General features: G+C 37.7%; 1 protein-coding gene across 7 annotated transcripts in view; it reads left to right on the top strand.

Moving 5' to 3' along the window:
• Positions 1–27001, top strand: part of LOC129780097 (trissin receptor) — a 306026-nt gene that overhangs the window by 265795 nt on the left and 13230 nt on the right. For all 7 annotated transcript variants that reach the window (XM_055788025.1, XM_055788026.1, XM_055788022.1 and 4 more), the window contains one exon: positions 13100–13301. In XM_055788025.1, the coding sequence (XP_055644000.1) occupies positions 13100–13301 (202 nt within the window). The remainder of the gene's footprint in view (positions 1–13099; positions 13302–27001) is intronic.

Raw genomic sequence — 27001 nt, 5'->3', positions numbered from 1 at the left:
TAAATAATTGAATAATTGTGAAATATCAAGCATTGTCAAAATGCACTATGTGCCCATTTTTGATTGGTCCATTTTGTGCTCCTCAAATCGTACCGACCAAAACGGGCAACCAGAGCAGCAGTGAAATAGTATGAAGCACGATTGGAAAGGAAAAAGAAAAAAATAAACGAAACATTGGTCGCAGTCTCACACATGCGTAATTCTCGAGCCAGCCAGTCAGCTTAAAAATCCCCGCTCCGCTGCCGTAACGATCATTCTCATTCAAACCGTACACCACATCGGTTCGCATCACAACACATCAACAAACCAACCCAAGCAGCCATGTCTGGACATGGTAAAGGAGGAAAAATGAAGGGAAAGGCAAAATCCCGCTCGAACCGTGTTGATCTGCAGTTCCCCGCAAGGGTAGATAGGCCGAGCGCGTTAGTACCAGTGCAGCAGTCCACCTAGCCGGCGTTATATAGTTTCGGCCGCCGAAGTGATCGTGTTAGCTGGCAAAGCTGCTCGCGACGATAAGAAAACCCGCATTCAGAACAGAACACATTCGGTTCGGTGGACATCAAGACAACAGGCAGTTGCAGCGAGTGGCGAGTGGCAAACGCAATCGCAAAACGGCATCAGGTAGCAGAAGAAAAAAGTTTGTTCTTTATACAAACTGCTTTGGTGGCAAATCCAGAACAAGGCGGCATCGAGGGCGTTCGAAATGGTTTTCTTCAATACCACGAGTACTAAGTTTTCTAAATTGGAACCATTCCATAAAACAAGGCGCTTTTCAGGGCCATTAAACCTTCCAAAAAAGAGTTTAGGAAATACAGTTCAATGCTTTCTAAAACATTATCCAAAATAATAATAAAACACAAATTGATTTTTTCATAATTTGTTTGCCAGGATATGATAAGTATGTGAATTTGACAGTTGTTCTGAGCTTATTGATTTTCACCAATTCTTAAATTGCTTCTAGATTGAAAGTACAGTAATTTACACTTATCTCGACATTTAGCTAATTGGACGGACCTGCAATGCGACATATTTAGTTGGACATTTTTGTAAACATAGAGTTCGGGGTCCAAATTATGACCCCACATTGAAAGTCGACACTGTACCACTGTCATCGCAAATGTTCAATTACAGGTTAAAATTACCTCCAATCCGATACTGAGTGGTGGTGTGCCATTGAATGTAATTTACTGTAAAATATGTCACAAGCTGGATGGGAATAAAATTTCCAACTGTGGCGAGTGACAAATGCAATCGCTAAACAGAAAGGTTTAGCCGAACAAGATGGGGATATCGAGTGATAACAAAACAATAAACTCTTTAGATTGAAGATAATTTTGTGATCCTGAAAAGGACCCTTTTTAGCCTGCCTGTGAATCCAACGAGCGAACAAATCGTAATGAATGTATTTTTTTGCCATCGCTCCCTTTTAACGCTCATTCGTTCGTCTCGTTGGACTCGCCCCTCTGGCTGAGTCTGCCGATTTGTCTCTATCCTGTGAGCGTGTACCGCTAGAGTATAAAACACGCGGACCCCAAAAAAATATCTTATTTTCTTTCAAACCGTAAACCCGTGTGGTTGTACGGCATCGGCATCGTGGACGTAACAAAGGAGGACAAGTTAAGGGAAAGGCAAAGTCCCACTCAAACCGTGCAGGTCTCCAGTTCCCTGTTGGTCGCATTCACTGATTGCTCCGCAAGGGTAACTAGGCCGAACGGATTGGTGCCGGAACACCAGTATACCTAACAGCGATTATAGAGTTTCGGCCGTCTGAGTGCTCGAGTTGGCTTGCAAAGCTGCTCACGACAATCAGAAAACGCGCATCATGAACAGAGCAGCTTCGGTTCGGCGCTCATCAAGGCAACAATTAGTTTCAGTGAGTGGCAAAGTGTTTCTCCGGCGCGTCGCATTAAATGTAATTTACTGAACAACATGTCACAAGCTGGATGGGAAGAAATTTTCCAACTGTGAAAGCTGTGGCGAGTGGCAAACGCAATAGCTAAACAGGAAAGTTTAACCGAACAAGATGGGAATATCGAGTGATAACAAAAACACAGCACCAAAGGTTTTTTTCAGAACCATCAACATATTCATAAAGAGTAAACAGTGAACTAATCCATTTTTCAGGTAGATAGGTAGGTATTCACGTAGGTGAAGAAAATAAAACAATATATTTAAAATATATATTTAACAAAAGCTGTCCCCTTTGTATAGTCCTACGTCACTCCGGTTATGTCCCTGACATTACCCACCCGTCTTTTTTTCAGTTTCGAACACACCTCGTAAAAGCCGTTTATTTTTTTTAAATACCCTCTGTTGGTATTGTATCTAGAATTTAAAAGGTAATGAAACGTTAACATCAATTAGTTTCTAGTATTCAGCTATTTAGATGCCGGAGAAATGACAAACTATATTTTTTTAGTGTTATATATATTTTATGCCAAACCGATAGAGTTGTTCTCAGATTTTCGTGTAAAATGGGAAGTTTTGTTCCTTTTCGCAAAATATTACAACCCATTCCATTTCAAATAACTTTTTGCACAAATTCATATCTTTTGAACTACTAAACTGATTCAGGTGATCGTCATATCAAATTGGCTAGTTAGCTAGTCTTTTTTGATAAAATACTGCATTTGCAAAAAAAATAATTTAGTTTTCTTAATTATTGATCGTATTTGATTTTTATAGTTTTCATCGTCTAAGGGCGCCTATTTTTTTTATTTTTCTCGAAAGCTGAGAATTTTTTAGATAACAAATCCAAAAATGTGTTCAAATTTAACCGATGATTCAAAAAATCCTTTTTCTTCTTTTTTCCAAAAATAACGTTTTTCAAAAATTCATAACTTTTGATCTACTGAACCGATTCAGATAATCGACATAGTTTATTAAAGTCAATAATTTCACACTTGCAAAAGGGGAATTTTATTTATTTATAGTCGCATAAGATGATCGAAGGAAGCTTAAAAACATGTCAACTTTGAAAAATTATAACTTTAGAACGAAAAACAACACATCTCTTATTTTTTTATGTGTTAAGTAAAAAATCCTCAGATTTTAAGACAAAAATATAAAAAGTATAGCGCCCTTTGTCCCGAAAGCATGTTTAATATTTTCCCAAAAAATTCTAGCTCATTGCCTATAATTTGATATATCGATCATCTCGGTTAAAATTATAACTCCAAAAAGAAAAAAAGAACACATCTGCTTTTTGAGTAAAAAAGGTAAATGTGTAAAAAATCCTCAGTTTTCAAGGAAAAATATAGAAAATTATAGCACCTTTGGTGCCGAAACCATGTAAACAATAAAAAAATGGAAACAATCATTAATTACGAAAACAAAATTCAAATTTCTTGCAAGTTTGATATTTTTCCAAAAAAGACTAGCTAATTAACTTCAATTTGATGTGTCAATCATCTGAATCGGCTTAGTGGTTCAAAAGTTATGAGTTTTTGATAAAAGTAATTTTTGGGAAAAGTTAAAAAAAATGGAATCACCCAAAAAAATAATACAGGTTCAATGTTTTACCACAACGAAACCAAGCTACCAATTTTCACGAAAATCTGAAACTCACTAGATCAGTTTGGCATGGAATGGCTGAAGTAATACTGCAATAGTTCACAAATTTCAAAGTTCGAGTTTTTCTTGTTGTTTTTCATGTTTTTCATTGCTGCCATAATAATAATTAGGATTACTGCATTTGGATTGATGCTAGAAAATATAAATATCATTAACTTCCTCGAATAGTGGATGTGATATAATTCATTTTATATTTGTATATATATTTATATATATTTAAACAAAATCATTTGTCAAACAAACTGCAAAACTAAAAACTTTTATACTGTGCCTTAATTTTTTGGGTGTAACATTCAAGGACCCTTCAATAAAAATGGCATTGAAACAACAGAGTAAAACTGACATACAATTATGACGAATGGCTACTTTTTGATTGGCGCGTGCTCCAACTAGCAAACCGCCAATTAAAAAGCACTCCAACTAAAAAAGCGCCAATAAGCGAATGTGTACTGTAAAACTGTAAAAAATATATAAAAAAATATACAATCGAAGACTCTTTGTGTCGTTTATGAGTTTGTAATAATGAAGCAAATGTTAAAAATGGATTTTTAAAAACCATCTCAAAAAAATATTGAAAAAAAAATTCCTTTTTTAATTTCTCTTTCAATTTTGATAGAATTGCACTGAATAGTTAAAGAAGAGCAATATTAATATTTGAATAAACTTATGTAATTATAAACATGTTTATATAAACCTTCCCATCTTATAATTCATCATTAAATACCTTGCGTCAAGACAGCTAGAAATCCATACACTCTCAAATCAAGTGTGCCTGAAAAAATTATATTCTTCACGTAAACAAGCGATGAAAATGTGGACACTTTTTAGTCAGTGAATTGTATGGAGTTCCACTGCTGTGATACGAGCTTTATTCTGTTTTTGTTTACATGAAAAGTGGTGACGCGAATGCTAGATTGTGACTGCAAATCAACAGACTGCGTCGGGCGAATGTTTTAGTACAAAACGCAAGCAATGACTGCTGATGAGAAGCAACGCACAGCGCGGCATTCTGTTTCCACCTTAAGAGTTTTCAAACGTATATTACTCAAAATGGTTATTGCGACATATGTTGTGTTAAATATCATTAGACAGGAAATTTATCCAGATTTTTTTTTGCATGAAACATAAACAGTGAATATAGTAAAAAAAAAAAGTTAACAATTTGACGATTTGATTGGGTTTGTTTTCTTTCGATTGCACTATCCACTTCCTTCCTTCCTCCCCAACGCAACGAGTAATCTTTTTGTCAAAATTCGGGCGTTAAGGTGGAAACAGAATGCCGCGTTGTGCGTTGCTTCTCATCAGCTGTCATCGCTTGCGTTTTGTAATAAAACATTCGCCCGACGCAGTCTGTTGATTTGCAGTCACAAACTAGCATTCGCGTCACCATTTTTCATGTAATCAAAAACGGAGGCATTGAGCTTCGTTTACTAGTTTAGGGGAGCGTTTAAGAATAGCTGATTTTCAGTCTAGAATGAACACGTTTAAAATTAAAATTATGAATGAAAATTAGCTTTTTCATATCAAACTAGTATAATATTTAAATGAAAAACATTTTTGTATGCAGGTGGTGAAAATGTCTCATACGAAAATTGTTTATGAAGACAACTCTATATTACGATGAAAAAAATCAGCAACAATGTTGGAATTGTTTAGCCATATGGTTCAATGAAAGTCAGAAACACGTGCTTCAAGTAATCAAATAATATGATGTCTAAATTTTCATTCAAATTTTAGAATTTAAAAACCGGCTTCGTGTCTTCTAACCTGATAGAGATTACACTAACGAGTTTGGGACCCAAATGGCCCTAATTTGAAGTTGCCACCAGACGTCGACACCATGCCACTGTCATCGCGAGTCCGGCGCAAGCAGTTTAGAACAAATGTTAGCGTTTAGTACAACGATGCTAATGAGGCAACGCATTATTGTGTTCGACTGAATGGAAACACGCATATTTGAAATGAAGTGTCAAAGCACAATTGTCGCAACGCGACGCATAGCGCGGCATTCTGGTCCCACCTTTAGCTCATAATAATAATTGATGCGTAAAATAAATTATTCTCCATTTACCGATAATAGGCATTAATTTTATATTATATCGTATGTTGTCCAATCAATTTGAGCTCAATTCATGTTTTCATCGTGTATGTCTCACTACTAACAATTTGGGTAATTGTGGACCAGGATGTCATAATATCGAGTATGTTGTTTGGTTATGTAAAAATGCAATAAATGAATTTAAATGGCTGCTGATTTAGAAGATCGAAAGGGTATACCAACGTAATTCAGATTATGATAGCTTGACTAGTCGCGATCCTACAGGGCTATAAAGTTATTACAAACAATGTTCCGGACAACGTGGTAATGAAGAAGATAATGATAATTTTTATCTACAATATATTTTTTGTAGTCATAGATTGATTTGACTTATATTCTTATATTCATGTAGGTCTTAACTATTTAGACTTGTGTTTAAAAATGATACATGATGACTCTTTGTCTTCTTCTGCATGATTGAATAAACAGATAATGGCTTGAATTGTATTTTTGTGTACATTTTTGAACAGAATGCGGTACCGAATTCTACCACGTTATGTCATCTAACCCGTTTAAAGGATAAAAGTACATACAGGAAACGGTTTTTCCAGGGCATCCATTCGATGTATTAAAAGAGAAAAAAATAAAGATTTTTAACAATGAAAAACTCAATTTAAATGCAATTACTACACACAATCACAGTCCTATGTCAAGAACCCGTCCGTGCCCTTAGGCTCAGACCCATCAACTTTTTTAAATTCATTACGTTTGAACTACTAGACCGATTCAGATAATCGTCTTGATTTATGTGCACCCGTGGCCGAGTGGTTAGCGTCTCACATTACCATGCCGGGTGTTCGGGTTCGATTCCCGTTCTGGCCGGGAGTTTTTTCGTCAAAGAAATTTCCTTTAACTTGCACTGTGGTCATACGCGTATTCAAGAGCGCACACACAATCTTTTCCCACCTTTCTGGAAAAATGCGGATTATTCGTTTGAAAACTGCTCATATTTCGAGGCGATCTATGAATCTACCGAAATTTTTGTTTTTCTAGAAAACTGAAGTGTCGATCGGAATGTGAATGTCCTATTGGAGGGTTTCCAGAAAGTTACAATGAATTTAGAAATATGTAGCCGAGCGTTGTTGCACAGTTAAATCGCCTTACCGCGTCTTTGGTAATATTGCGGTGGGTTTTCACTCAATGCTTGACTAAAACACATAAGTTGTATACGGTACCAAGCTGCTGTGATGTTTTCGCTTTGTTTTAAAATTTTATAATATACAACGCCGAGTTAGGGGGGTTTCCGTAGTCACATTGGCTGCGCGTTTGGCTTAAGAAATCTCAACTTAGTATTAGCAAATGACTATTCTTTTTTGTAAAAATATTATCTATATCTCTAACGGGTGTTAAATAAAAAAGAATTTTTTCAATACCTTTCAGTAACTCAAATAAAGAGCTTAAAATTTTCTTTCTCCAAGAAAATTGCTCTTTGAGCTACCTAGAAACAGTAAGCGTGTTTGGTTTTGCTAGTTTGAATTTAGTCAAAGCAAAGATGGCGTCGAAACAGCACGTGCTCCGCGAACTCATTGTACGGTTCTACGAAACGCATTACCAGCAAGAAAAAAAGTTCACGGTGGCACATTTTAAGGAAGAAAATAAACCTGTCAGTACGGTATATGGTATCCTGGGTTCCCTGAACGTAGAGCGGAAGGTCGCAAGTGGTCGTCCGGTGACGATAATGACGAAGCAGAGGAAGACATCGTTAAAGAAGCTGTTTGACAACAAGGACGCAACCAGCCTGCGTGACGCCGGTCGGAAATATGGCTGCTCCCACGTATTGATCCATCGGACCCTCAAGATGGAAGGAATCGTCTGCAGGAAGAAGACGAGGTCGCCGGAGTACACGGAGGAACAGATTGAGACGGTGAAATCACAGTGTCGATGGATGACCAAAAAATACCGCGGGACGTCTTTCGTTCTGGACGACGAAAGCTATTTTCCGCTGTCCAAAACGCATATTCCTGGAAATGATAATTACTACTCCAGCAACAAGTCATCCACACCGCCTGAAGTGAAATACAAGTTCAAGCAAAAGTTTGAAAAAAGGTTATGTTGTACATCGCCATTTCCGACCGGGACCTTTCAAAGCCTTGGTTTAAGCCGAGCGGTCTGGCAATCAACCAACAAATCTATCGAGAAGAGTGCCTCGATAAAATCCTGCTGCCGTTCCTGAACGAGCATCACGCGGATGGGAAGTACGTCTTCTGGCCGGACAAGGCGTCTTCCCATTACGCCAAGAAGACGCTGGCGTATCTTGAGGAGAAAAAGATACCGTTCGTGTCGAAAGATCGTAACCCAACAAACTTGCCCCAGTGCCGCCCGATAGAAGATTTCTTTGGCTCACTCAGTGCCCTAGCGTATAAAAACAATTGGAGGGCCAAGGACACGAAGCAACTGACTACAAGAATCCGGAATTGTATCCGGAAAATGAACGTAAGTGCCGTACAACGTACTTGTGAGAGCATCGCGACAAAGTTGCGTCGAACAGCAGACCACGGCCCTTACTCAAACATTCACTGACATTTTTTTGAAGAAAATACATTATGTTATTAATAAAAAATACTGGAATCGATGAAAAAAAAAATTTTATATGTGATTGAAAAAAATTTCGTTTTTTATTTAACATCCGTTAAAAATGGATTTCTGTCTGTCTGTCTGATTCTTATGGACTCGGAAATTACTGAACCGATCGACATGAAAATTTGTATGTAGCGGTTTTTGGGGCCGGGGAAGGTTCTTATGATAGTTCGAGACCCCTCCCCCCTCTCTAACTCGAAAACTAATCAAGCAAATTGAGCCGAATTTGGCAGGTGGAGGTTTAAGGGTGCAATAAATGTTTCTATGGTGGTTAGACACTCCTCTCCCCTCTCTAAAAGGAGGCTACCATACAAATGAAACAGAAATTTCTGCATATCTCGAGAATTAATCAAGCAAATCGAGCCAAATTTGGCATGTGGAGGTTTCAGGAGGCAAAGGATGGTGGTTAGACACTCCTCTCTCCTCTCTAAGGGGAGGCTGCCATACAAATGAAACAGAAATTTCTGCAAACTAATCAAGCAATTCGAGCCAAATTTGGCATGTGGAGGTTTTAAGGAGCACGAAACGCAAATTCAGCAAGTATAGTATTATAAAAAAAATAAGACAAGCTTATTGGCTTTAATTTGCTATGTCGATCATCTGAATCGGTCTAATTTTTTTTTTGTTTCTTTCCTTATTAAAGAGATTTTCAGCCAAAGGCTGGTTCATCTCTAAAATCGGTCTAATCTTTAAGGTGATAAGGAACAAAACTACCAATTTTGACGAAAATCTGAGAGCCGCTATATTGGTTTGGCATGGCATGACTGTATATATGCAGAATTAGTTAAGCTAAATTAAAACATTATTAGTAGAATTTTCAGAAAAAGATATTTTATGTTCAAATATTCGAGGTGTGTTTTCGAGGTATCGATACTTATTAGGGTCTCATAAGTATCGATACCTCAAAAACACACCTCGAACATTTGAACATAAAATATCTTTTTCTGAAAATTGTTCATACAATTTTTGGATAGCTGATTTTTGACGTAGAACTACGTCTTTCATTAAGGGTGTCAAATCAGAAAACAGGTCACGTTTTTATGAAATAAAGTTAACGTTAATAACTATTTTTGCCGCGAACGGATTTTGGCGATTTACATACTAAACGAATCGGAAATTCCGTAAGATTTGTTTAATATACCATACAATAGAATACCCTGGTTAGTAAATGGTTAAAATTCATGAAAACTTTAAGCGTTTCCATTTTCCCATACATTTGTTTTGTCCATTTGAGTGCTTTCCCGAACAGAGATATCAATAACGAGCAACTTATCGACGACCAACGGAGGGGAAATCGTAGGATTTGAAGTCTCCGTGAACAAAGGAAAAGAAGAAGAATGAAGGGGAATACTTGCCTAGAGTGTAATCAGTGGATACCGCTGAGGCAAACTTTCATTCGGCATCGGACTGTTGAGTAATCCAGGTCACTTTGCTTTCGCTACGTTCGATCTAAGATTGGACCCCACCAGTGGTAATCCAACTTGGAAATCTTCGTTTGATTTTTCTGTACGTTTATCGCGTTATTCGTATCGTGTGTTCTTCTTTCCGCGTCATAAATTGGACGCTTCGCGTAGTGTGCGATGAGCAAGAACAAGAGGAAGGCAGGCGAGCCCTGCAAAAAACGAACGCATTGCCAGGGGCAATAAAAATTCGAGGTAAGCGTCATCTAATGATGCACGCGGTGTTGGTTCAGTGAAAAGCGCTCACACTGAACCGAGCCTTCGTAAATGTGACACCGCACCGAACAACAGCGAAGTAGGCGATTTCGGCACGTCGGTCGAAAATGTAAACGCCGTTACCCAAGCAGCAACCAAAATCAAGCTCCCCCCGCTGGTGGTGAAGGCGGTCGCTCTTGACAAACTTATCAGCGAATTCGCATCGATGGGTGTTACAGCAGAGTACAAGCTGTGTGGCATAATTCAGTCTTTTTCCAAGCAGTTAACATTGTTTATTTTCCGTCTTCATAAGGGCTTCGTTGGTGTCTTTGAGAATGCATCAATGCATTAAACTGACGTTATGGCGAAGCAGACGTTAAGGTTGTGCACCAAAAAATTATTTGGGAATACCAAGCATCTTGAATGTCTTACTGGAATGTTATAAGTTATTTGGGTTCGCAAAACTGCCTTCAACTAGGATTGCATTTGCGCTAATATTGATCATAATGAAGCATTGCTACTGTTTTCGAGGTTGTTATTAACAAAAAGAGTTTATTTCTCTTGTTTAGTCATCAAGAAAGTAAATGTTCTGGAATTTTGTATGTGATTAGGTTTTGCTTGCCAGTAGCAAAACTTCCTCCACTAAGGGTGACAGCTGCGCTTCTCTCGAGCATGAGAAAGTAATGCAACTCTTTTCGAGGCCAGTAATATTAACAGAAGCGTTTCTTTTGAGAAAAGCGCAAAATGATGAGAAATGTTTATATTGCTAGTAGTTTCAAGCCACTAATGTATGGCTCTGTATGCATGCTATGGTGAACGCTTGTTTGGCGCTTGGTTTACGCTTAGTTTGTACGAACGATATCTAGAGGTGCGATTCCTTTGAGGCAATACTATATAACATGTAGCATGATATTTGATACTTGCAAGTTTTGTCATTGTTGTTGTTTACATGCGGTGCCAAAGATATATTGATGTAGTTATGAGATATGGAATAATGGTGCTGGTGCAACATGTATATAATCGACTGTAGTCGAGTCTATGTCAATTTCGAAAAAGGCCACCAGAATAGCCTTCGAGCTAAATTTTCAATGCATTGACATGAAATAAATTGCGACATACGATTGTTTTGCGAAGGCAACGATGAATCATCAATCAATTATCGTCAACTGATTCTACAATGAAAAAATCATTTCAGAGATTATTCTACTAAGCAGTTGTTTCTAAAATTTCACAACATTATAGAATAATATCCGAAGGTATAAACAAGCGACTTATATAAAATAACAGCGTTGTTCTACGTCAACAATGCGGTCGTATCTTGGACACAACCTCCTATAATTTTTTTTAAAATAAAACATCAAAATCTTTGAAGCGATTTTTTTGCGTTTTTGATATATAAAATTTTTCTTATGCCATTCGAACAAAACTGTTTCGAGTGAATGAAACTGAGATCAGTGTTATACACTCGACAAAAAAAAAACAGAGGAACAAAGTGCGAAGTCGAAATTTCTATATGATTTTTGAAATACTGCAACTTCGTGAAAAATCAACGCATTGGGATGGAATGGACCTCATTTTAAAGCTTCAACTTTCGAGTTTTGGAATATTTAACGAGCATATTTTGATCTTGGTGTATGTAGATGTAGAGGACAATAAGATCGGGAGAAAATAATAATTCGATTTCTCTTATATTTTTTTTTTTGCCAACCAACTCAATAACAAAGCCAATTAACCTTATCAAACAGATTTTTTTTTGATTCCCAGAACGTTCATATAGGACCTTTATATACAGGGATATTTCTGTTTGAATGGAATATTATTCCTTCGTCTATGATGAGGAATGATTAAATAAATAATTATGGCACCGTAAATAAGAAAGTAGTTTTGAAAACTCCAACAAATTTTGTACAAGGCTAATTTGTTGCTTTGACTTGAAAAAAATTACTTAAATTCTTTGAATCGATTTAAAAACAGTATCGGTATTCTGCAACTTAGCAAGTATTGCAGTAAGTTCTAATGTTTGCAGTTTCGATTTGCGATACCATAATTTTTGCGATACCATAATTTTTTATTGAATATCCATCATCAAAGACGAAGGGGTTATTTTTCATTCAAACAGAAATATCTCTGTATGAAAACGTTTTACAGGAACGTATACCTAGTACGTAAAGTAAAGTAAAAGCTGTTTTATAATGTTAACTAGCTGACTCGACAAACTTCATCCCGCCCGAAGGGGGGAGGAGTATCTAACCACCGTAAAAACATTTATTGCACCCAAAAACCTTCACATGCCGAATTTGGTTTCATTTGCTTTATTAATTCTCGAGTACTGCTACGAGTACTGTGTTTGATTTGTATTGCAGCAGAGAGACAGAAATCCATTTATATATATATATATATATATATATATATATATATATATATATATATATATATATATATATATATATATATATATATATATATATATATATATATATATATATATATATATAGATATATATATATATATATATATATATAGATAGATAGGAATTGCTATTAAATGAGTTCGAAAAAAATCGATCTGCAAAAAATTTGAAAAATCATAAAGAATTCGATGTTTTCATTTCCTCCCGATATTTTTGTCCATTACATCTACACACTACACACTGTATCTGTTGCTACCAGCAAAAAGAAATACTTACCAAAATTAGTTCTATTGCTGTTCACTGTGCACAATAGTGCTAAGCGAATGTTCGTTTTACCTCTAACCTATCTGTTAAACGTGCTCTTTCAATGAGGAAAGATCGAGAAAAGTCCAATTCTCCTACAAATAATAAGTCTAGACGATGGACACCAAAACAAATCCCAACAACTAAATCTGCTTTCTAAACCTTCTCAAGTGGGCAGCCTTCAATCATTCGCACAAGTGTTCACGTGCAATGGGTTGTACTTGGCTGCACAACTATGCCGAGCTGCAAACAGAGCATACAATCGAAGAGCGCATCATCATCTGCTATTTCTATATTTAGCCAGCCGTTTCCACAGGCATGCATCTCTACAGTATCTCTACAGTAGATCAAATAAAAGAACTGTTGAGGACGCTGTTTTTAATTATTGATGGAATTTAAATCGTTTGAAACTGACAGAATAGTTTATTGCTTTTACTCCATAAATGCGCACAAATTATTATATCTGCAACATTTTTTTCCAGGTCAACTGACTACAAAGGCGACTCCAACTTCAACGCGCTGTTCACCCCGCTGACCTTTCTCGTGACGTACTTCAACTCGGGCGTCAACCCGCTGCTGTATGCCTTCCTCAGCCGGAACTTCCGCAAAGGAATGCGCGAGCTGCTGCTATGTTCCTTCAAGAAGAACAAAAACCAATCGCTGAACCAGCGAATCCCGTTGCACGTAAGTGACACTGTCGATTAATTAGCTTCCCATCAGCATCGAATGACTCTTCCGGCTCCATTCTCGTTGTCGCATGCATCGCTAGCTCTCATTCCCCAACCATGGTATGCCTGTCAGAATTGCTGTTGCTCATTTGTCGGGAAACCACCACTCACCGTTTCTCGGCACACGTAAACTTTGGCCAAGTGAGCAGCAGAATGAATGCGGGGAAAAAGGAATATCATGATTGGGAAATAGATGAAATGTGTTCTTGGATTGGCTTTCAATAATTCATGAGCAAAGTAATAACGAAGGACGAACTATTGATTGAAATGAAATGGGAACTCTAGTGAACTTCTTAAATAAGTCGTTTTTGTGGAACTTAATTAACCACACAGCGACTCGCTGATTTTTATTTTCGTTGGCGAGGCATTTCACCAATCAACACGAAACGATTTTAATTTCATATTCTTGATTCAGCTCAAACTTTGCCAACTTGTGCGGCAATAGGAACGATGCTATTTTACGGTATTAGTTTTACAAATACGATCATTACTAATTTTTGAAAACGGCTTATGCAAATATGGTATCATTTCAGAAAATAAACTATTACGCCAAAACGAGTCATTTGATCCGAATGATGCCTTAGGCAAAGTTATAGATTGTAATATTGTGGTTCTGGAGAAAGTACACTCTGAAAAGAAAACACTATTTTTACCGAATAAAATTGAAAATAAGGTTTAAAAATAAAATATCTCAACAACTACATTTTTTGAAATCGGAATTTTTGACACAATAGAGCAAATATTGTCTCCAACAACTGATAGAAATTTAATCCTGGACGAATGATTTTTCTTTCTAGCATTTTAATATAAATAATACCTTTAAAATTCTCGTCAAAGGATGAAATGTAGAAAATCGTTTAAAAATTTAAAAAAGACCATTTGTTTATCCAATTCATGAATTGTCTCAGCTTCTTCCGGATTTTTTTCTGATAAACAGAAAATACAGGCAAACCTGTTTTTGTGTGAGGGCTGTGGATCGCACAAAAAATCATACAAAACTTCACCAGTAGCTTTTAAAAATAGAGTCGCTACACAATTTGGAAAAAAAAAAGAATTGGTAAGAAAAAAAAATTATACTGACGTATTAACGCCACAGATGCGCAATATTTGTTATGAATTTATTGTTTCGTAATAAAATTAATTATGAGGTCAATGTAATGGGGGCAAAGTCCCATCTAACGAGGACAAGGATCCGTGGCGACCCCAAGCCGCCGAGGTGACGCAATCCGAGTCAAGTAAATCTGTGTTCCACCGATTGCTTAGTTTGAAACATAGGAGACGAACCTTCAGTATGATTTGCCCGGTTAAGCTTTGCTTTGAAATACAGGGTCTTTCAGATTAAACGCTCACGCAAAAAATCGAATTGCTCCATATAATTTTTTTTTTCGCTCCGTCGATGGCAACACTGCATTCCCCACTTCGGGATGGTAATATTCGGTACTCGTTCAGTCTGATCGGATGGTTTTTAGTATCAAGAAAGTTTTGCTATTGGCGAGCGAAACCAAATCACATACAAAATTCCAGAATGATATTTACTTTTTTGGTGACTAAATAAACGAAATAAACTCTATCTGCACGCGAACCCAAATAAATTAATGACTTATTATAACTTATTGAATAACTTAGTATTCCCCAAATATTTTTTGGTGCACAACCTTAACACCTGCTTCACCATAGCGTCAGTTCAATGCATTGATGCAATGTCAAAGGCACCAACGAAGTCTTTATGATGAAACAACGAAGTCTTTATGATCAAACAATGTTAACTGCTTGAAAAAAGGCTGAATATTTGCCTCAGTAGAGGCCTTACTAATATCCTAGCGTAAAAAATTCCCTCCCGCTATCTCCCCTCTAGAACAATACTGAAAGTTTGCCTTTCCTTCCTTTCCTTGTTGAATTAAAGAGACTTTAACCTTCTTCAGTTCATTCATCTCTAGCCTTCAAAAAGGCATTTGGAAAACTCTACTCTTTTCTCATACTACTCATCTACCCCCATTGCCTTGAGAAATCCATTCGATCCCTCGCCGTCCAGCTAACCCAGCAACGGTGTTGTTCAGTCGGTGTCCTCACGAAGAATAAAGGTTGCCTCAGCAAGATCCACTGTTTATACTCTAGGAAAATATTTCCCTTCGTTCTTCTTCTTTTCCTTTGTTCACGGAGACTTGACATCTTCCAATTTCCCTTCGTTGCTCGTTATTAACAGCTCTGTTCGGGAAAGCACACAAATAGATAGAACAAATGTATGAGGAAAGGGAATGCTTCCAATTTTCATCAAATTAAACCATATATAGACTATGGGATTGTAATGTATAGCATATCAAACAAATCTTAGAGAATTTCCGATTCGTTTGGTATGTAAATCGCCAGAATCCGTTTACGGCGAAAATAGTTATTAACGTTAACTTTATTTCATAAAAACGTGACCTGTTTTCTGATTCAGCACCCTTAATGAAAGACGTAGTTCTACGTCAAAATCTATTTTATTAGCATGAAAAAATACTCATTTATTTACTATAAATACTACATTTACATTTGCAAATCATTGGTGTGTTTGATGATTCTTACACATATATATTTTTTTTTGAAATCCAGGCGATACTGCGGCGTAAAAGTCGTCATGTACATTAACATTTCTTTGTTCAAATGTAAGAAATTTCATACGTGGTGAAAATCTGTACCAATCTGTACTTTTTGACGAAAATCTGTATCCTGCACCGTACAAAATCTGTACCAAGAATAACGAAAAAATATGTACCTTTCCAGATAAATCTGTACGTGTGTCAACATTGGTGGTCACATCGAAAATGTCCTAAAATAAGCTTTATTTTTTTTTATTTTCGGGGGTCTTCGTAGCCACTTGGTTACGCGTTCGCTTACTAAGCGATCGATCGTGAGTTCAAACTCAGGGCCCTCAATTGACCATCTTTGTGTTGTTATAGAATAACTACGTCCACGCAACCATCATCAGCGATGGAAATCGATCCACGGTGGAACAAAGATCGATTTATCCATACAACTGCTCTGCTCTGCAAGAAACATCGGGCTGCTGTTCTATAAATAACCCAACAATGATCAATATCAAATATCAATGGAAGTACAGAAAGAATACCCTTACGCCTAAAAAAGGCTACTACTGTGTAATTTACCATAATGTAATGGAACAGAAAACTTAACGCCTAAATGGCTACTACTAACTACTGTGTAATTTACAATTTATAGAAACATAAACATATGTACATGTACACGAATCAACCCGGCTCTGTTACAGATAAAATACTAATGAGCCTGATAAATAAATAAATGGGTTAAAAAAAAGCTTTATTTTCGTTTTTTTAAAATAAAAATCGGTTCACTTTTGTAGAAGTTATTATTATCGCGTGAGCGTTCAATCTGAAAGACCCTGTAATTGTATTTTCGAAAAATTCACTTCAAAAAAAACTTCAGAAACATGAAGAAAAAAAATATTTTTTTTTAAATTCTGGATAAAATACTGCATTAAACCCTATGAGCTCATTTAGAGTGCATGTTCTTTCTCAATACCATTCACCAACAGGAAACCATATTGTGTGGCTCTGGCTAATGTTTTCATGGCTTTGTTAGAGAAGAATGTTGGTATAGACATATGTAACATTATTGTGTAGCACGTGTATTTCTGAGGAGTACTCACGGTTTAGTTTGTTCGATGCTGTTGCCTGTTTCCGTTTAGTTATTATTCGTCGCGTGCTTTTGACCACGTAAATTTCTATTGTCAATTTTGAAGTGTAAGTTTGGGCTTAGAATTCGTTACTTCCTATAGAATTCAAACTGTTGGATACCGTCAAAAAAACAAGCCAGCCTTATTCACCACCGATCAATCCGACTCGCACTCTTGATATAGATATTGATCCTGAGCTTATGAGAATAGTATGAGGAGCTTTCAAAGGAAATACTGTGTATACACTCTGTCCAACTTCTATATATCTTGCTGCTTTGTGTCATTGTAAACAAACAATGCTTCAATTTATATTCTATATTTATATTCTATTGGTGACTGCCATGCACTTCAAGATCATATGTGTGTGTGTGCAAGCGCTGAGCGTAAACGAATGTTTTCATATTTTCAACTGTCAATTTTCTATAAGACCAGTTGCATTTTCCGTTGTTTTATAGTTGTTTCGATCAATTAAATCTGGTAAATGTCGAAGGGAAAAGTCCTCACGGAGATAGAAGAAAGACAAATCGATGCATTTCACAAAGAAAATATTGGTATCAGAGAAATTTCTCGACGAATTAGACTATCCCATTAAATAGTGCTCAATTGTTTAGCGAATCCTCAAGGATACGGTAAGAAGGAGAGAACTCCACGTAAATTGAAGCTCTCTGACCGGGATAAGCGGGAAATAGCTAGAACAGGTTCGAATACCTCAAAATTAAAAGGTTAAAACACCTCATCTTACACCATCTCATATCGGAAGACGTCTTAGTTTTGCCAAAGCTCACATGAATCGATAGTGAGACATGGTGTGTTGTGACAAAGAATGTTTCCAAAAGAATACATTTTGCTATATACCATAACGAAAAGTTCTTCAATGTATAGACTATCTTCACTGACGAAAAAAGGTTCAATTTGAATGGTCCTCATGGTTTCAACGGGTACTGGCGGGATTTACGGAAGAACGAACAGTATTTTTCAACCAGGAATTTTAGTGAAGGCTCGTGCATGGTTTGGGCGGGATTCTGTGCATCCGGAAAGCTCATGATAGCTTTTACATCATTCAAGGATTACACACATGTTCTGGAATCCTCTCTCCTACCGTTTTTGCGTGGATATCGTAACAAAAAATTCACATTTCAGCAAAACAATGCTACTATTCATACCAGCAAGGAAACCAAGCCATGGATTGAGGACCAAAAACATAATTTTTTGGGCTGCCGGGCACGCTCTCCAGACTTGAATCCTGTTAAAAATCTTAGGGGATCCTTGTACGCAGAATCTATACTGAGGAAAAACGGTACACCACGATTGAAGAGCTCAAGATCGCAATTTCCGAAAAATGGAAAAATATCGAGAAATCCGTTCAGCAGAATTTGGTAAATAGTATTCCAACACGAATTTTCAAGATTATTTGTCGAAAGGCCAAAGTTGCCAATTATTGGCATGGCTATCAGCCGATCGTTTTAAATTTTTCATTGATAATACTTTTGAAGTGGTCTTATAGAAACTGGACAGCTAAAATTATCATATAATAATAAATACAATAAATAAACAAACAACTCTTTTGAACGAAATTGACGTTAAATATACTTTATTCTAAGCATTCAACAACGTATGAATGTATCTTGTTGAAATTCTTGTTGGACAGAGTGTACGCTACAAATCCCACAGTGAGAATTTGTTTCGAAAATACGACTAATCATTTAAGGTGGCATGGAAGCTTAAAAATATTTTTTCTGCTTATATCTCATTTTTTATTCAATAATTCAACGATAAGTCGAAACATTTTTATATTATTTCTCATTTTTCGAACAACGTGATAAAACGAAACATTTTCCGTGATAAATTCGAGAGTGATAAAAACGAGACGTGATAAAAAGCACCCAGTGATGTAGTCGAGACGTTACTATATTTCATTTTTTTATTTTATTTTCATTTTTTTTGGCAAAAAAAAATTTTTTAATATGTACTTTTTCCAGAACCGCAAAATTATATTCTATAACTTTTCCTAAGACACCATCTCGATCAAATAACCCGTTTTGGTGTTATAGTTTATTTACTGAAATGATACCATTTTTGCATAAGCCCTTTTCAGAAATTAGTCGCGATCGTATTTTAAAAAATAATACCGTAAAGTATTGGCATCGTACGAAGTTTCAGCTTAATCTAAAATATGGAATTAAAATGGTTTCGTGTTGATTGGTAGAATGCCTCTGGCGATGCTTATCGGTGCATGTTCGGATGTTTGACGGGTTTCCCAAACAATATTCTGCGCGATCTGTACATCTGATCGATGCTTCCAATTGATTTTGCTTGTTTATAGAATCCGGCGGCCCAACAAACATACTCCAAGTACATAATAAACAATGAATTCAAACAATCCCTTGGCCTAGAAAATTTGCTGTGCCAGTGCTTTGTGTTGTTTCTAAATAGTTCCTTGCCAGTAATTTCATTTCTGCGATAACAATAATATTTACTTTGTTCAGAGAGAAAGAGCGATAGCAAAATAAACGGAATCCGCCGAAAAACCCCTCATAATAACCCAACACACACACACACACACACACACACACACACGCACACACACACACAGAGACACAGCATCACCGCCAGATGCAGCATGAAATCGGCTCCGATGTAGAGAGATGATAAAACAAGTCGAATAAATCAAATGTGAACTTCACCGTGTTGGAGTTGGGCCAAACGCACGAAACGCCCCGGCGGGAAATGAAAATTTTACTCTTCTGTCAGGAGAAGTTTTATTCAGATCCACACTGTCCGCACCAGAGATATCTCTGTATGTTTGTATGTATTGTTTGGGCCAATCACCACCATTCGGGTATTTGGTTCATATTAAACGCTGTTTCATGTGTGTCGATTGGCTGAATGTTTTATGTTCAGGCTCAATGTACAGTAATGCATCGAAATCCGGACGCTTAAGCGCTCACGAATATAACTTCAACTATAAAAATATTGACGTATAGCAACAAAAATTAGCGTGTCTATAGAATTAGAAGGTCTTCATCTAAGTTATGAATCACAGAATTCCACAAAATCATGTTATATTTGTTCAGAATTTGAAATTTCTTTCATCGTGTGGTGATTTTAAATCCGGACACTTTTGAATCCGGACATGTGTACTTTGCAATTCACAAAAAAAATAATATGTAAAAAATAATGTAAAATACAGTTATTGATGAAAAATTTGAATCCAAGATGGCGGCCGCTACAAAATGGCGGATTACATATTTTCTCAAAACACCATCAATATGAGTATCATACAAAAGAGGATGACTAGTAGAACACGGTTATTTATGAAAAATGCAAATCCAAAATTTTAAAGAAATTGTTGAATAGTTTTATCGTAGAGAAATATACTAATGATACAGATAATATACTAAGAACTAAAAATAAGATAAGTAAAAAAAAATATATTATATGAGGTTGTGCTCAAGACACGACCGCATTGTTGACGTAGAACTATGCTGTAGTTTAACTCAAGTTGCTTGTTTATAACTGCGAATATTATTTTATAATTCCACAAAAAATTTGAAATAACCATTCTACCAGTTGGGTCGCCCTGAAATGCTTTTTTTTATTGTAGAATCATTTGACGATAATTGTTTGATGATTCATTCTTGTGCTCGCAGAACAATACATGTTCGAGATGATAAGAGCAGCTGTAATCCTTAGTGGAGAAAGTTTTGCTACTGTCAGGCTATACCAAATCACATACAACATTTCAGATCGACATTTACTTTCTTGGTGACGAAATAAACGAAATAAACTCTATCTGTTAATCTAAACAATCTCGAAAAGAGTAACACTGCTTCATTATAATCAAGATAAGCGCAAATGCAATCCTAGTTGAAAGCAGCGACTGGAACGCGAGCCCGAATAAAATAATAACTTCATATAACTTTTAGAATAACTTGGTATTCCCCAAATATTTTTTGGGTGCACAACCTTAACACCGGCTTCACCATAGTGTCAGTCCAATGCATTGATGACAGAAAACAAACAATGTTAACTGCTTGGAAAAAGGCTGAATATTTGCCTCAGCAGAGATTCATTACCAAATACCCAACACAAGCCCTTTCTGTTTATATTGCTAGTCTGATTAGCTTAGCTGTCATCCTTTGCGGAGAGAGTTTTCCTACCGTCAGAACCTTAACGCAATGGCGCCAGTTTGATGCCATGATTGCAATGTCAGAGACTTCAGCGAGTGAGTAATTTGGTCGCGTCCACAGCTCAATCCGAAACGAAGACATGTGATGACGCAAAACAAGGAAGAATTTTGCTGTGAATACAGAACGATACTGAAAGTTTGCGTTCCTTTCTTGTGTAAGACTTTAAACTTCTTCAGTTCATTCGCTCTAACCTTCAAAAAGGCCCTTGGAAAACTTTACTTCATCCATAATATAACTCCTCCACCCCCATTGCCTTGGGAAAGGCTTTCGATCCCTCGCCGTCCGGCTCGCCCAGCAACGATGTTGTTCAGTCGATTTCCTCACGAAGAATGAAAGTTTTCCTCAGCGAGATCCACTGTTTATACTCTAGGAAAATATTCCCCTTCGTTCTTCTTCTTTTCCTTTGTTCGCGGAGACTTTACATCTAACGATTTCCCCTTCGTTGCTGGTCGATAAGTTGCTCGTTATTGACAGCTCCGTTTTGGAAAGCACACAAATGGACAGAACAAATGTACAGGCAAACCTGTTTTTGTGCGGTTGCTTCTTGTGTGATATCTCATTTGTGTGACTGTTTAGGTGCGATTTTATTATTTGTGGAATTAGTTCGTGTGATTCAAGACCCGATGATATAACAGAATCGCACAAAAAGAGTTACACAAGCGAGGGATCACGTCAAAAACGACCGCACAAAACAGGTTTGCCTGTATGAGGAAATGTTGATGCTTCCAATTTTCATCAATTTAAAACATATACAGACTATGGGATTGTAATGTATAGCATATCAAACAAATCTTAGGGAATTTCCGATTCGTTTGGTATGTAAATCGCCAAAATCCGTTCGCGGAAAAAATAGTTATTAACGGTTATTTTATTTCATAAAAACGTGACCTGTTTTCTGATTTGGCACACTTAATGAAAGACGTAGTTCTACGTCAAAACACTTTTTAAGTTCAACGGTTTCATTATGATTAACCCTTTCATTACGGCAGTGTGCTCCGCCGAAGTGCTACCCCTGTACGGAGCACCTCGCCGAAAAGTATGCACATCGCGCTGGTGTGATCGATGAGCAGTATGAATTTCATGTCGTCTAAAGACGACACTCGTACACACAGTTCGTCGCGCGGATGTCGTCTATAGACGACGCTCGTAACGAAAAAGTTAAGGGAGTATTCTAGTCTAGAAATTTGAAAAAAATCAATTTTTTTACATATTTCTGTAGTTTAACCATTTTAGAATATACCCTAGAAAGAACTTATCGAAAACCCTCTTATTCACCGAGCTATTTTAGTGTTGCGGTAGCTAACCTGCTACGGCCATAACAATGAACTTCAAATACGTTTTTCTCGAAACTAGTTTTTTTCAACTGGCGTACACGATATCTCAAGTTCTACTGAACCGATTAATGTCGAATTTATATGGATACAATCTGCAGTCATCTCTGTATCGCTTGAACCTCTAAAAATTGATATTTTTGAAATTTTACTATTTAAAAAAAATTGAAACGTAAGAAAAAACGTTTAAAATCGCATTTTGTTTTTCAAACGGCCACCATTTTGTCTGATCCAGAATCTGTTCGATTTTGTTGTTTCAGAAGCGTTTACGCCATGGCACAACTTTTTTTTAAACTCTCTCACTTCATCAGCTCTTAACTATTCTAGTTATGAACATTTTCTCTTCGTTCATTTTTGGTTTAATTGCTAAAAGATAGATGAACAAATAATGATATAATAGATAGTAAAAATATTCTTTGCTTCATTTTTACGGATTTCGAAAAAACGTCCGAAATTCGTGTCTCTACACTAGAGTACCCCCTTAAACATAATAATAATACAGATGATGTACTAAAAGCTAGAAAATAAAGGGTGTGTCACATCAAATTGCATCACGGAAAAAACGCTGTAGATTTAATTTTTAGGAATTATATCTTCAGCTTTCGCTTATAATCAGATAAGAGTGTATAGATCACGTTGGCCATGCTTCACTGTAAATTTTTCGTAAATTTGGAAAAATGTCGTCGAATGAAAAAGAGCGTCGTGAATTAATCCTGTGCACTCATTTCGAGAATCCGGAGTTGTCACATCGGGACATCGGTAAGATGCTGGGAATCGTCCAATCCACGGTCAGCAGAGTACTAAAACGATACTTCGAGAACCTAACCATCGACCGGAAGGTGAAGAACGGCAAAAATGGATGCTCCGTCAGTGAAAAAGATCACAAGCGCGTAGTTAAGCAGTTTAGACGTGATCCGAGAAGTTCGGTCCGGGATGTCGCCAATAAGCTGAATTTGTCAAGTTCATTCGTCCAGCGGACCAAGCAGCGGGAGGGCCTGCGTACATACAAGGTTCAGAAGGCTCCTAACCGCGACGAAAGGCAAAACATGGTGGGGAAGACGCGAGCCCGGAAGCTGTACACCGAAATGCTGACGAAGCCGCATTGCCTGGTAATGGTCGACGAAACCTACGTCAAAGCGGACTTTCGTCAGCTGCCGGGCCTGTTGTTCTTCTCCGCAGAGGACAAATTCAGCGTTCCGGAGGAGATTCGCAAGCAGAAACTATCCAAGTTTGCCAAAAAGTACATGGTGTGGCGAGCGATCTGCTCTTGCGGAAAGCGGAGCGCCCCCTTCGTGATGACCGGCACGGTAAACGGGCAGGTTTACCTTAAGGAGTGCCTACAGAAGCGCTTACTACCACTATTGAAGCAGCACGAGGGCCCGACCATCTTCTGGCCGGATCTCGCTTCGTGCCACTATTCAAAGGACGTGTTGGAGTGATGCGAAGCCAATGGGGTCACCTTCGTGCCAAAGGAAATGAACCCGCCCAACGCGCCGGAGCTTCGCCCAATAGAGAAATATTGGGCGATTATGGAGCAGGCCCTCCGGAAGAACCCAAAAGTTGTCAAATCGGAGGCGGACTTCAAGAGAAAATGGATTTCTGTTAAAAAAGACGGGTGGGTAATGTCGGGGACATAACCGGAGTGACGTAGGACTATACAAAGGGGACAGCTTTTGTTAAATATATATTTTAAATATATTGTTTTATTTTCTTCTCCTACGTGAATACCTACCTATCTACCTTAAAAATGGATTAGTTTACTGTTCACTCCTCATGAATATGTTGATGGTTCTGAAAAGAACCTTTGGTGTTGTGTTTTTGTTATCACTCGATATTCCCATCTTGTTCGGTTAAACCTTCCTGTTTAGCTATTGCGTTTGCCACTCGCCACAGCTTTCACAGTTGGAAAATTTCTTCCCATCCAGCTTGTGACATGTTGTTCAGTAAATTACATTTGATGCGACGTGCCGGAGAAACACTTTGCCACTCACTGAAACTAATTTTTGCCTTGATGAGCGCCGAACCGAAGCTGCTCTGTTCTTGATGCGGGTTTTCTGATTGTCGTGAGCAGCTTTGCAAGCCAACTCGAGCACTCCGACAGGCCGAAACTCTATAATCGCTGTTAGGTATACTGGTGCTCCGGCACCAATCCGTTCGGCCTAGTTACCCTTGCCGAGCAATCAGTGAATGCGACCAACAGGGAACTGGAGACTTGCACGGTTCGAGTGAGACTTTGCCTTTCCCTTAACTTGTCCTCCTTTGTTACGTCCACGATGCCGATGCCGTACAACCACACGGGTTTACGGTTTGAAAGAAAATAAGATATTTTTTTGGGGTCCGCGTGTTTTATACTCTAGCGGTACACACTCACAGGATAGAGACAAATCGGCAGACTCAGCCAGAGGGGCGAGTCCAACGAGACGAACGAATGAACGTTAAAAGGGAGCGATGGCAAAAAAATACATTCATTACGATTTGTTCGCTCGTTGGATTCACATGCAGGCTAAAAAGGGTCCTTTTCAGGATCACAAAATTATCTTCAATCTAAAGAGTTTATTGTTTTGTTATCACTCGATATCCCCATCTTGTTCGGCTAAACCTTGCTGTTTAAGGATTGCATTTGCCACTCGCCACAGCTTTCACAGTTGGAAAATTTCTTCCCATCCAGCTTGTGACATATTTTACAGTAAATTACATTCAATGGCACGTCGCATTACCACCACTCAGTGTCGGATTGGAGGTAATTTTAACCTGTAATTGAACATTTGCGATGACAGTGGTACAGTGTCGACCTTCAATGTGGGGTCATAATTTGGACCCCGAACTCTATGTTTACAAAAATGTCCAACTAAATATGTCGCATTACTGGTCCGACCAATTAGCTAAATGTCGAGATAAGTGTAAATTACTGTACTTTCAATCTAGAAGCAATTTAAGAATTGGTGAAAATCAATAAGCTCAGAACAACTGCCAAATTCACATACTCATCATATCCTGGCAAACAAATTATGAAAAAATCAATTTGTGATTTATTATTATTTTGGATATTGTTTTAGAAAGCATTGAACTGTATTTCCTAAACTCTTTTTTGGAAGGTTTAATGGCCCTGAAAAGCGCCTTGTTTTATGGAATGGTTCAAATTTAGAAAACTTAGTACTCGTGGTTTTGAAAAAAACCATTTCGAACGCCCTCGATGCCGCCTTGTTCTGGATTTGCCACCAAAGCAGTGTGTATAAAGAACAAACTTTTTTCTTCTGCTACCTGATGCCGTTTTGCGATTGCGTTTGCCATTCGCCACTCGCTGCAACTGCCTGTTGTCTTGATGTCCACCGAACCGAATGTGTTCTGTTCCGAATGCGGGTTTTCTTATCGTCGCGAGCAGCTTTACCAACTAACCCGATCACTTCGGCGGCCGAAACTATATAACGCGGGCTAGATGGACTGGTGCACTGGTACTAACGCGCTCGGCCTAGCTACCCTTGCGGGGAACTCCAGATCAACACGGTTCGAGCCGGATTTTGCCTTTCCCTTCACTTTTCCTCCTTTACCATGTCCAGACATGGCTGCTTGGGTTGGTTTGTTGATGTGTTGTGATGCGAACCGATGTGGTGTACGGTTTGAATGAGAATGATCGTTACGGCAGCGGAGCGGGGATTTTTAAGCTGACTGGCTGGCTCGAGAATTACGCATGTGTGAGACTGCGACCAATGTTTCGTTCATTTTTTTCTTTTTCCTTTCCAATCGTGGTTCATTCTATTTCGCTGCTGCTCTGGTTGCCCGTTTTGGTCGGTTCGATTTGAGGAGCACAAAATGGACCAATCAAAAATGGGCACATAGTGCATTTTGACAATGCTTGATATTTCACAATTATTCAATTATTTATCTCAAGAAAAATGAAATGTTATTCGTTATGATAGATGCGTAGATATATTTCCTATCAATTGATGCAAAAACCTTTGCGATCTATTGAGAAATGCTCGAGTTATAAGCGTTCCAAATCTTGCATTTTTTCCTACTTGTTCAGTGCCTAGATTTCCATTTCACCCCCTATATCTTCCGGTTAGACGTAGTCCTACGTCAAAAACTACAACCTGACGTTGTACAGAACCTTATGGACGGGGTAAAGAGGAAGGTGCGAGCATACGGGCTTGGGCTCGAAGTATGAATAAAAAGAAAATGCCAAAAGTTGTTTAATAGTTTTTATTTTACTGTCTAAAATTTTCAAAAGGATCGGTCTACTGGGCGAATTTCTACAGCGTTTTTTCCGTGATGCAATTTGATGTGACACACCCTTTAATTAGGCAAGTAGCAGTTAGTAGTTATCACACCCCTTGGTGGATCACACCATTGAGGATAATGGCGGTTCCTTCGGCTGAAGGAGGCCAGAATGATAGCTCAGGATTCGTGAATATACGGAATATGACTTGCACTGGAGAAAATA

The sequence above is a fragment of the Toxorhynchites rutilus genome, chromosome 3, assembly GCF_029784135.1.
Source record: "Toxorhynchites rutilus septentrionalis strain SRP chromosome 3, ASM2978413v1, whole genome shotgun sequence".
Lineage (NCBI taxonomy): Eukaryota > Metazoa > Arthropoda > Insecta > Diptera > Culicidae > Toxorhynchites > Toxorhynchites rutilus.
Note: the sequence above shows the minus strand (reverse complement) of the source record. Positions and strands in the feature narration are given on the sequence as shown.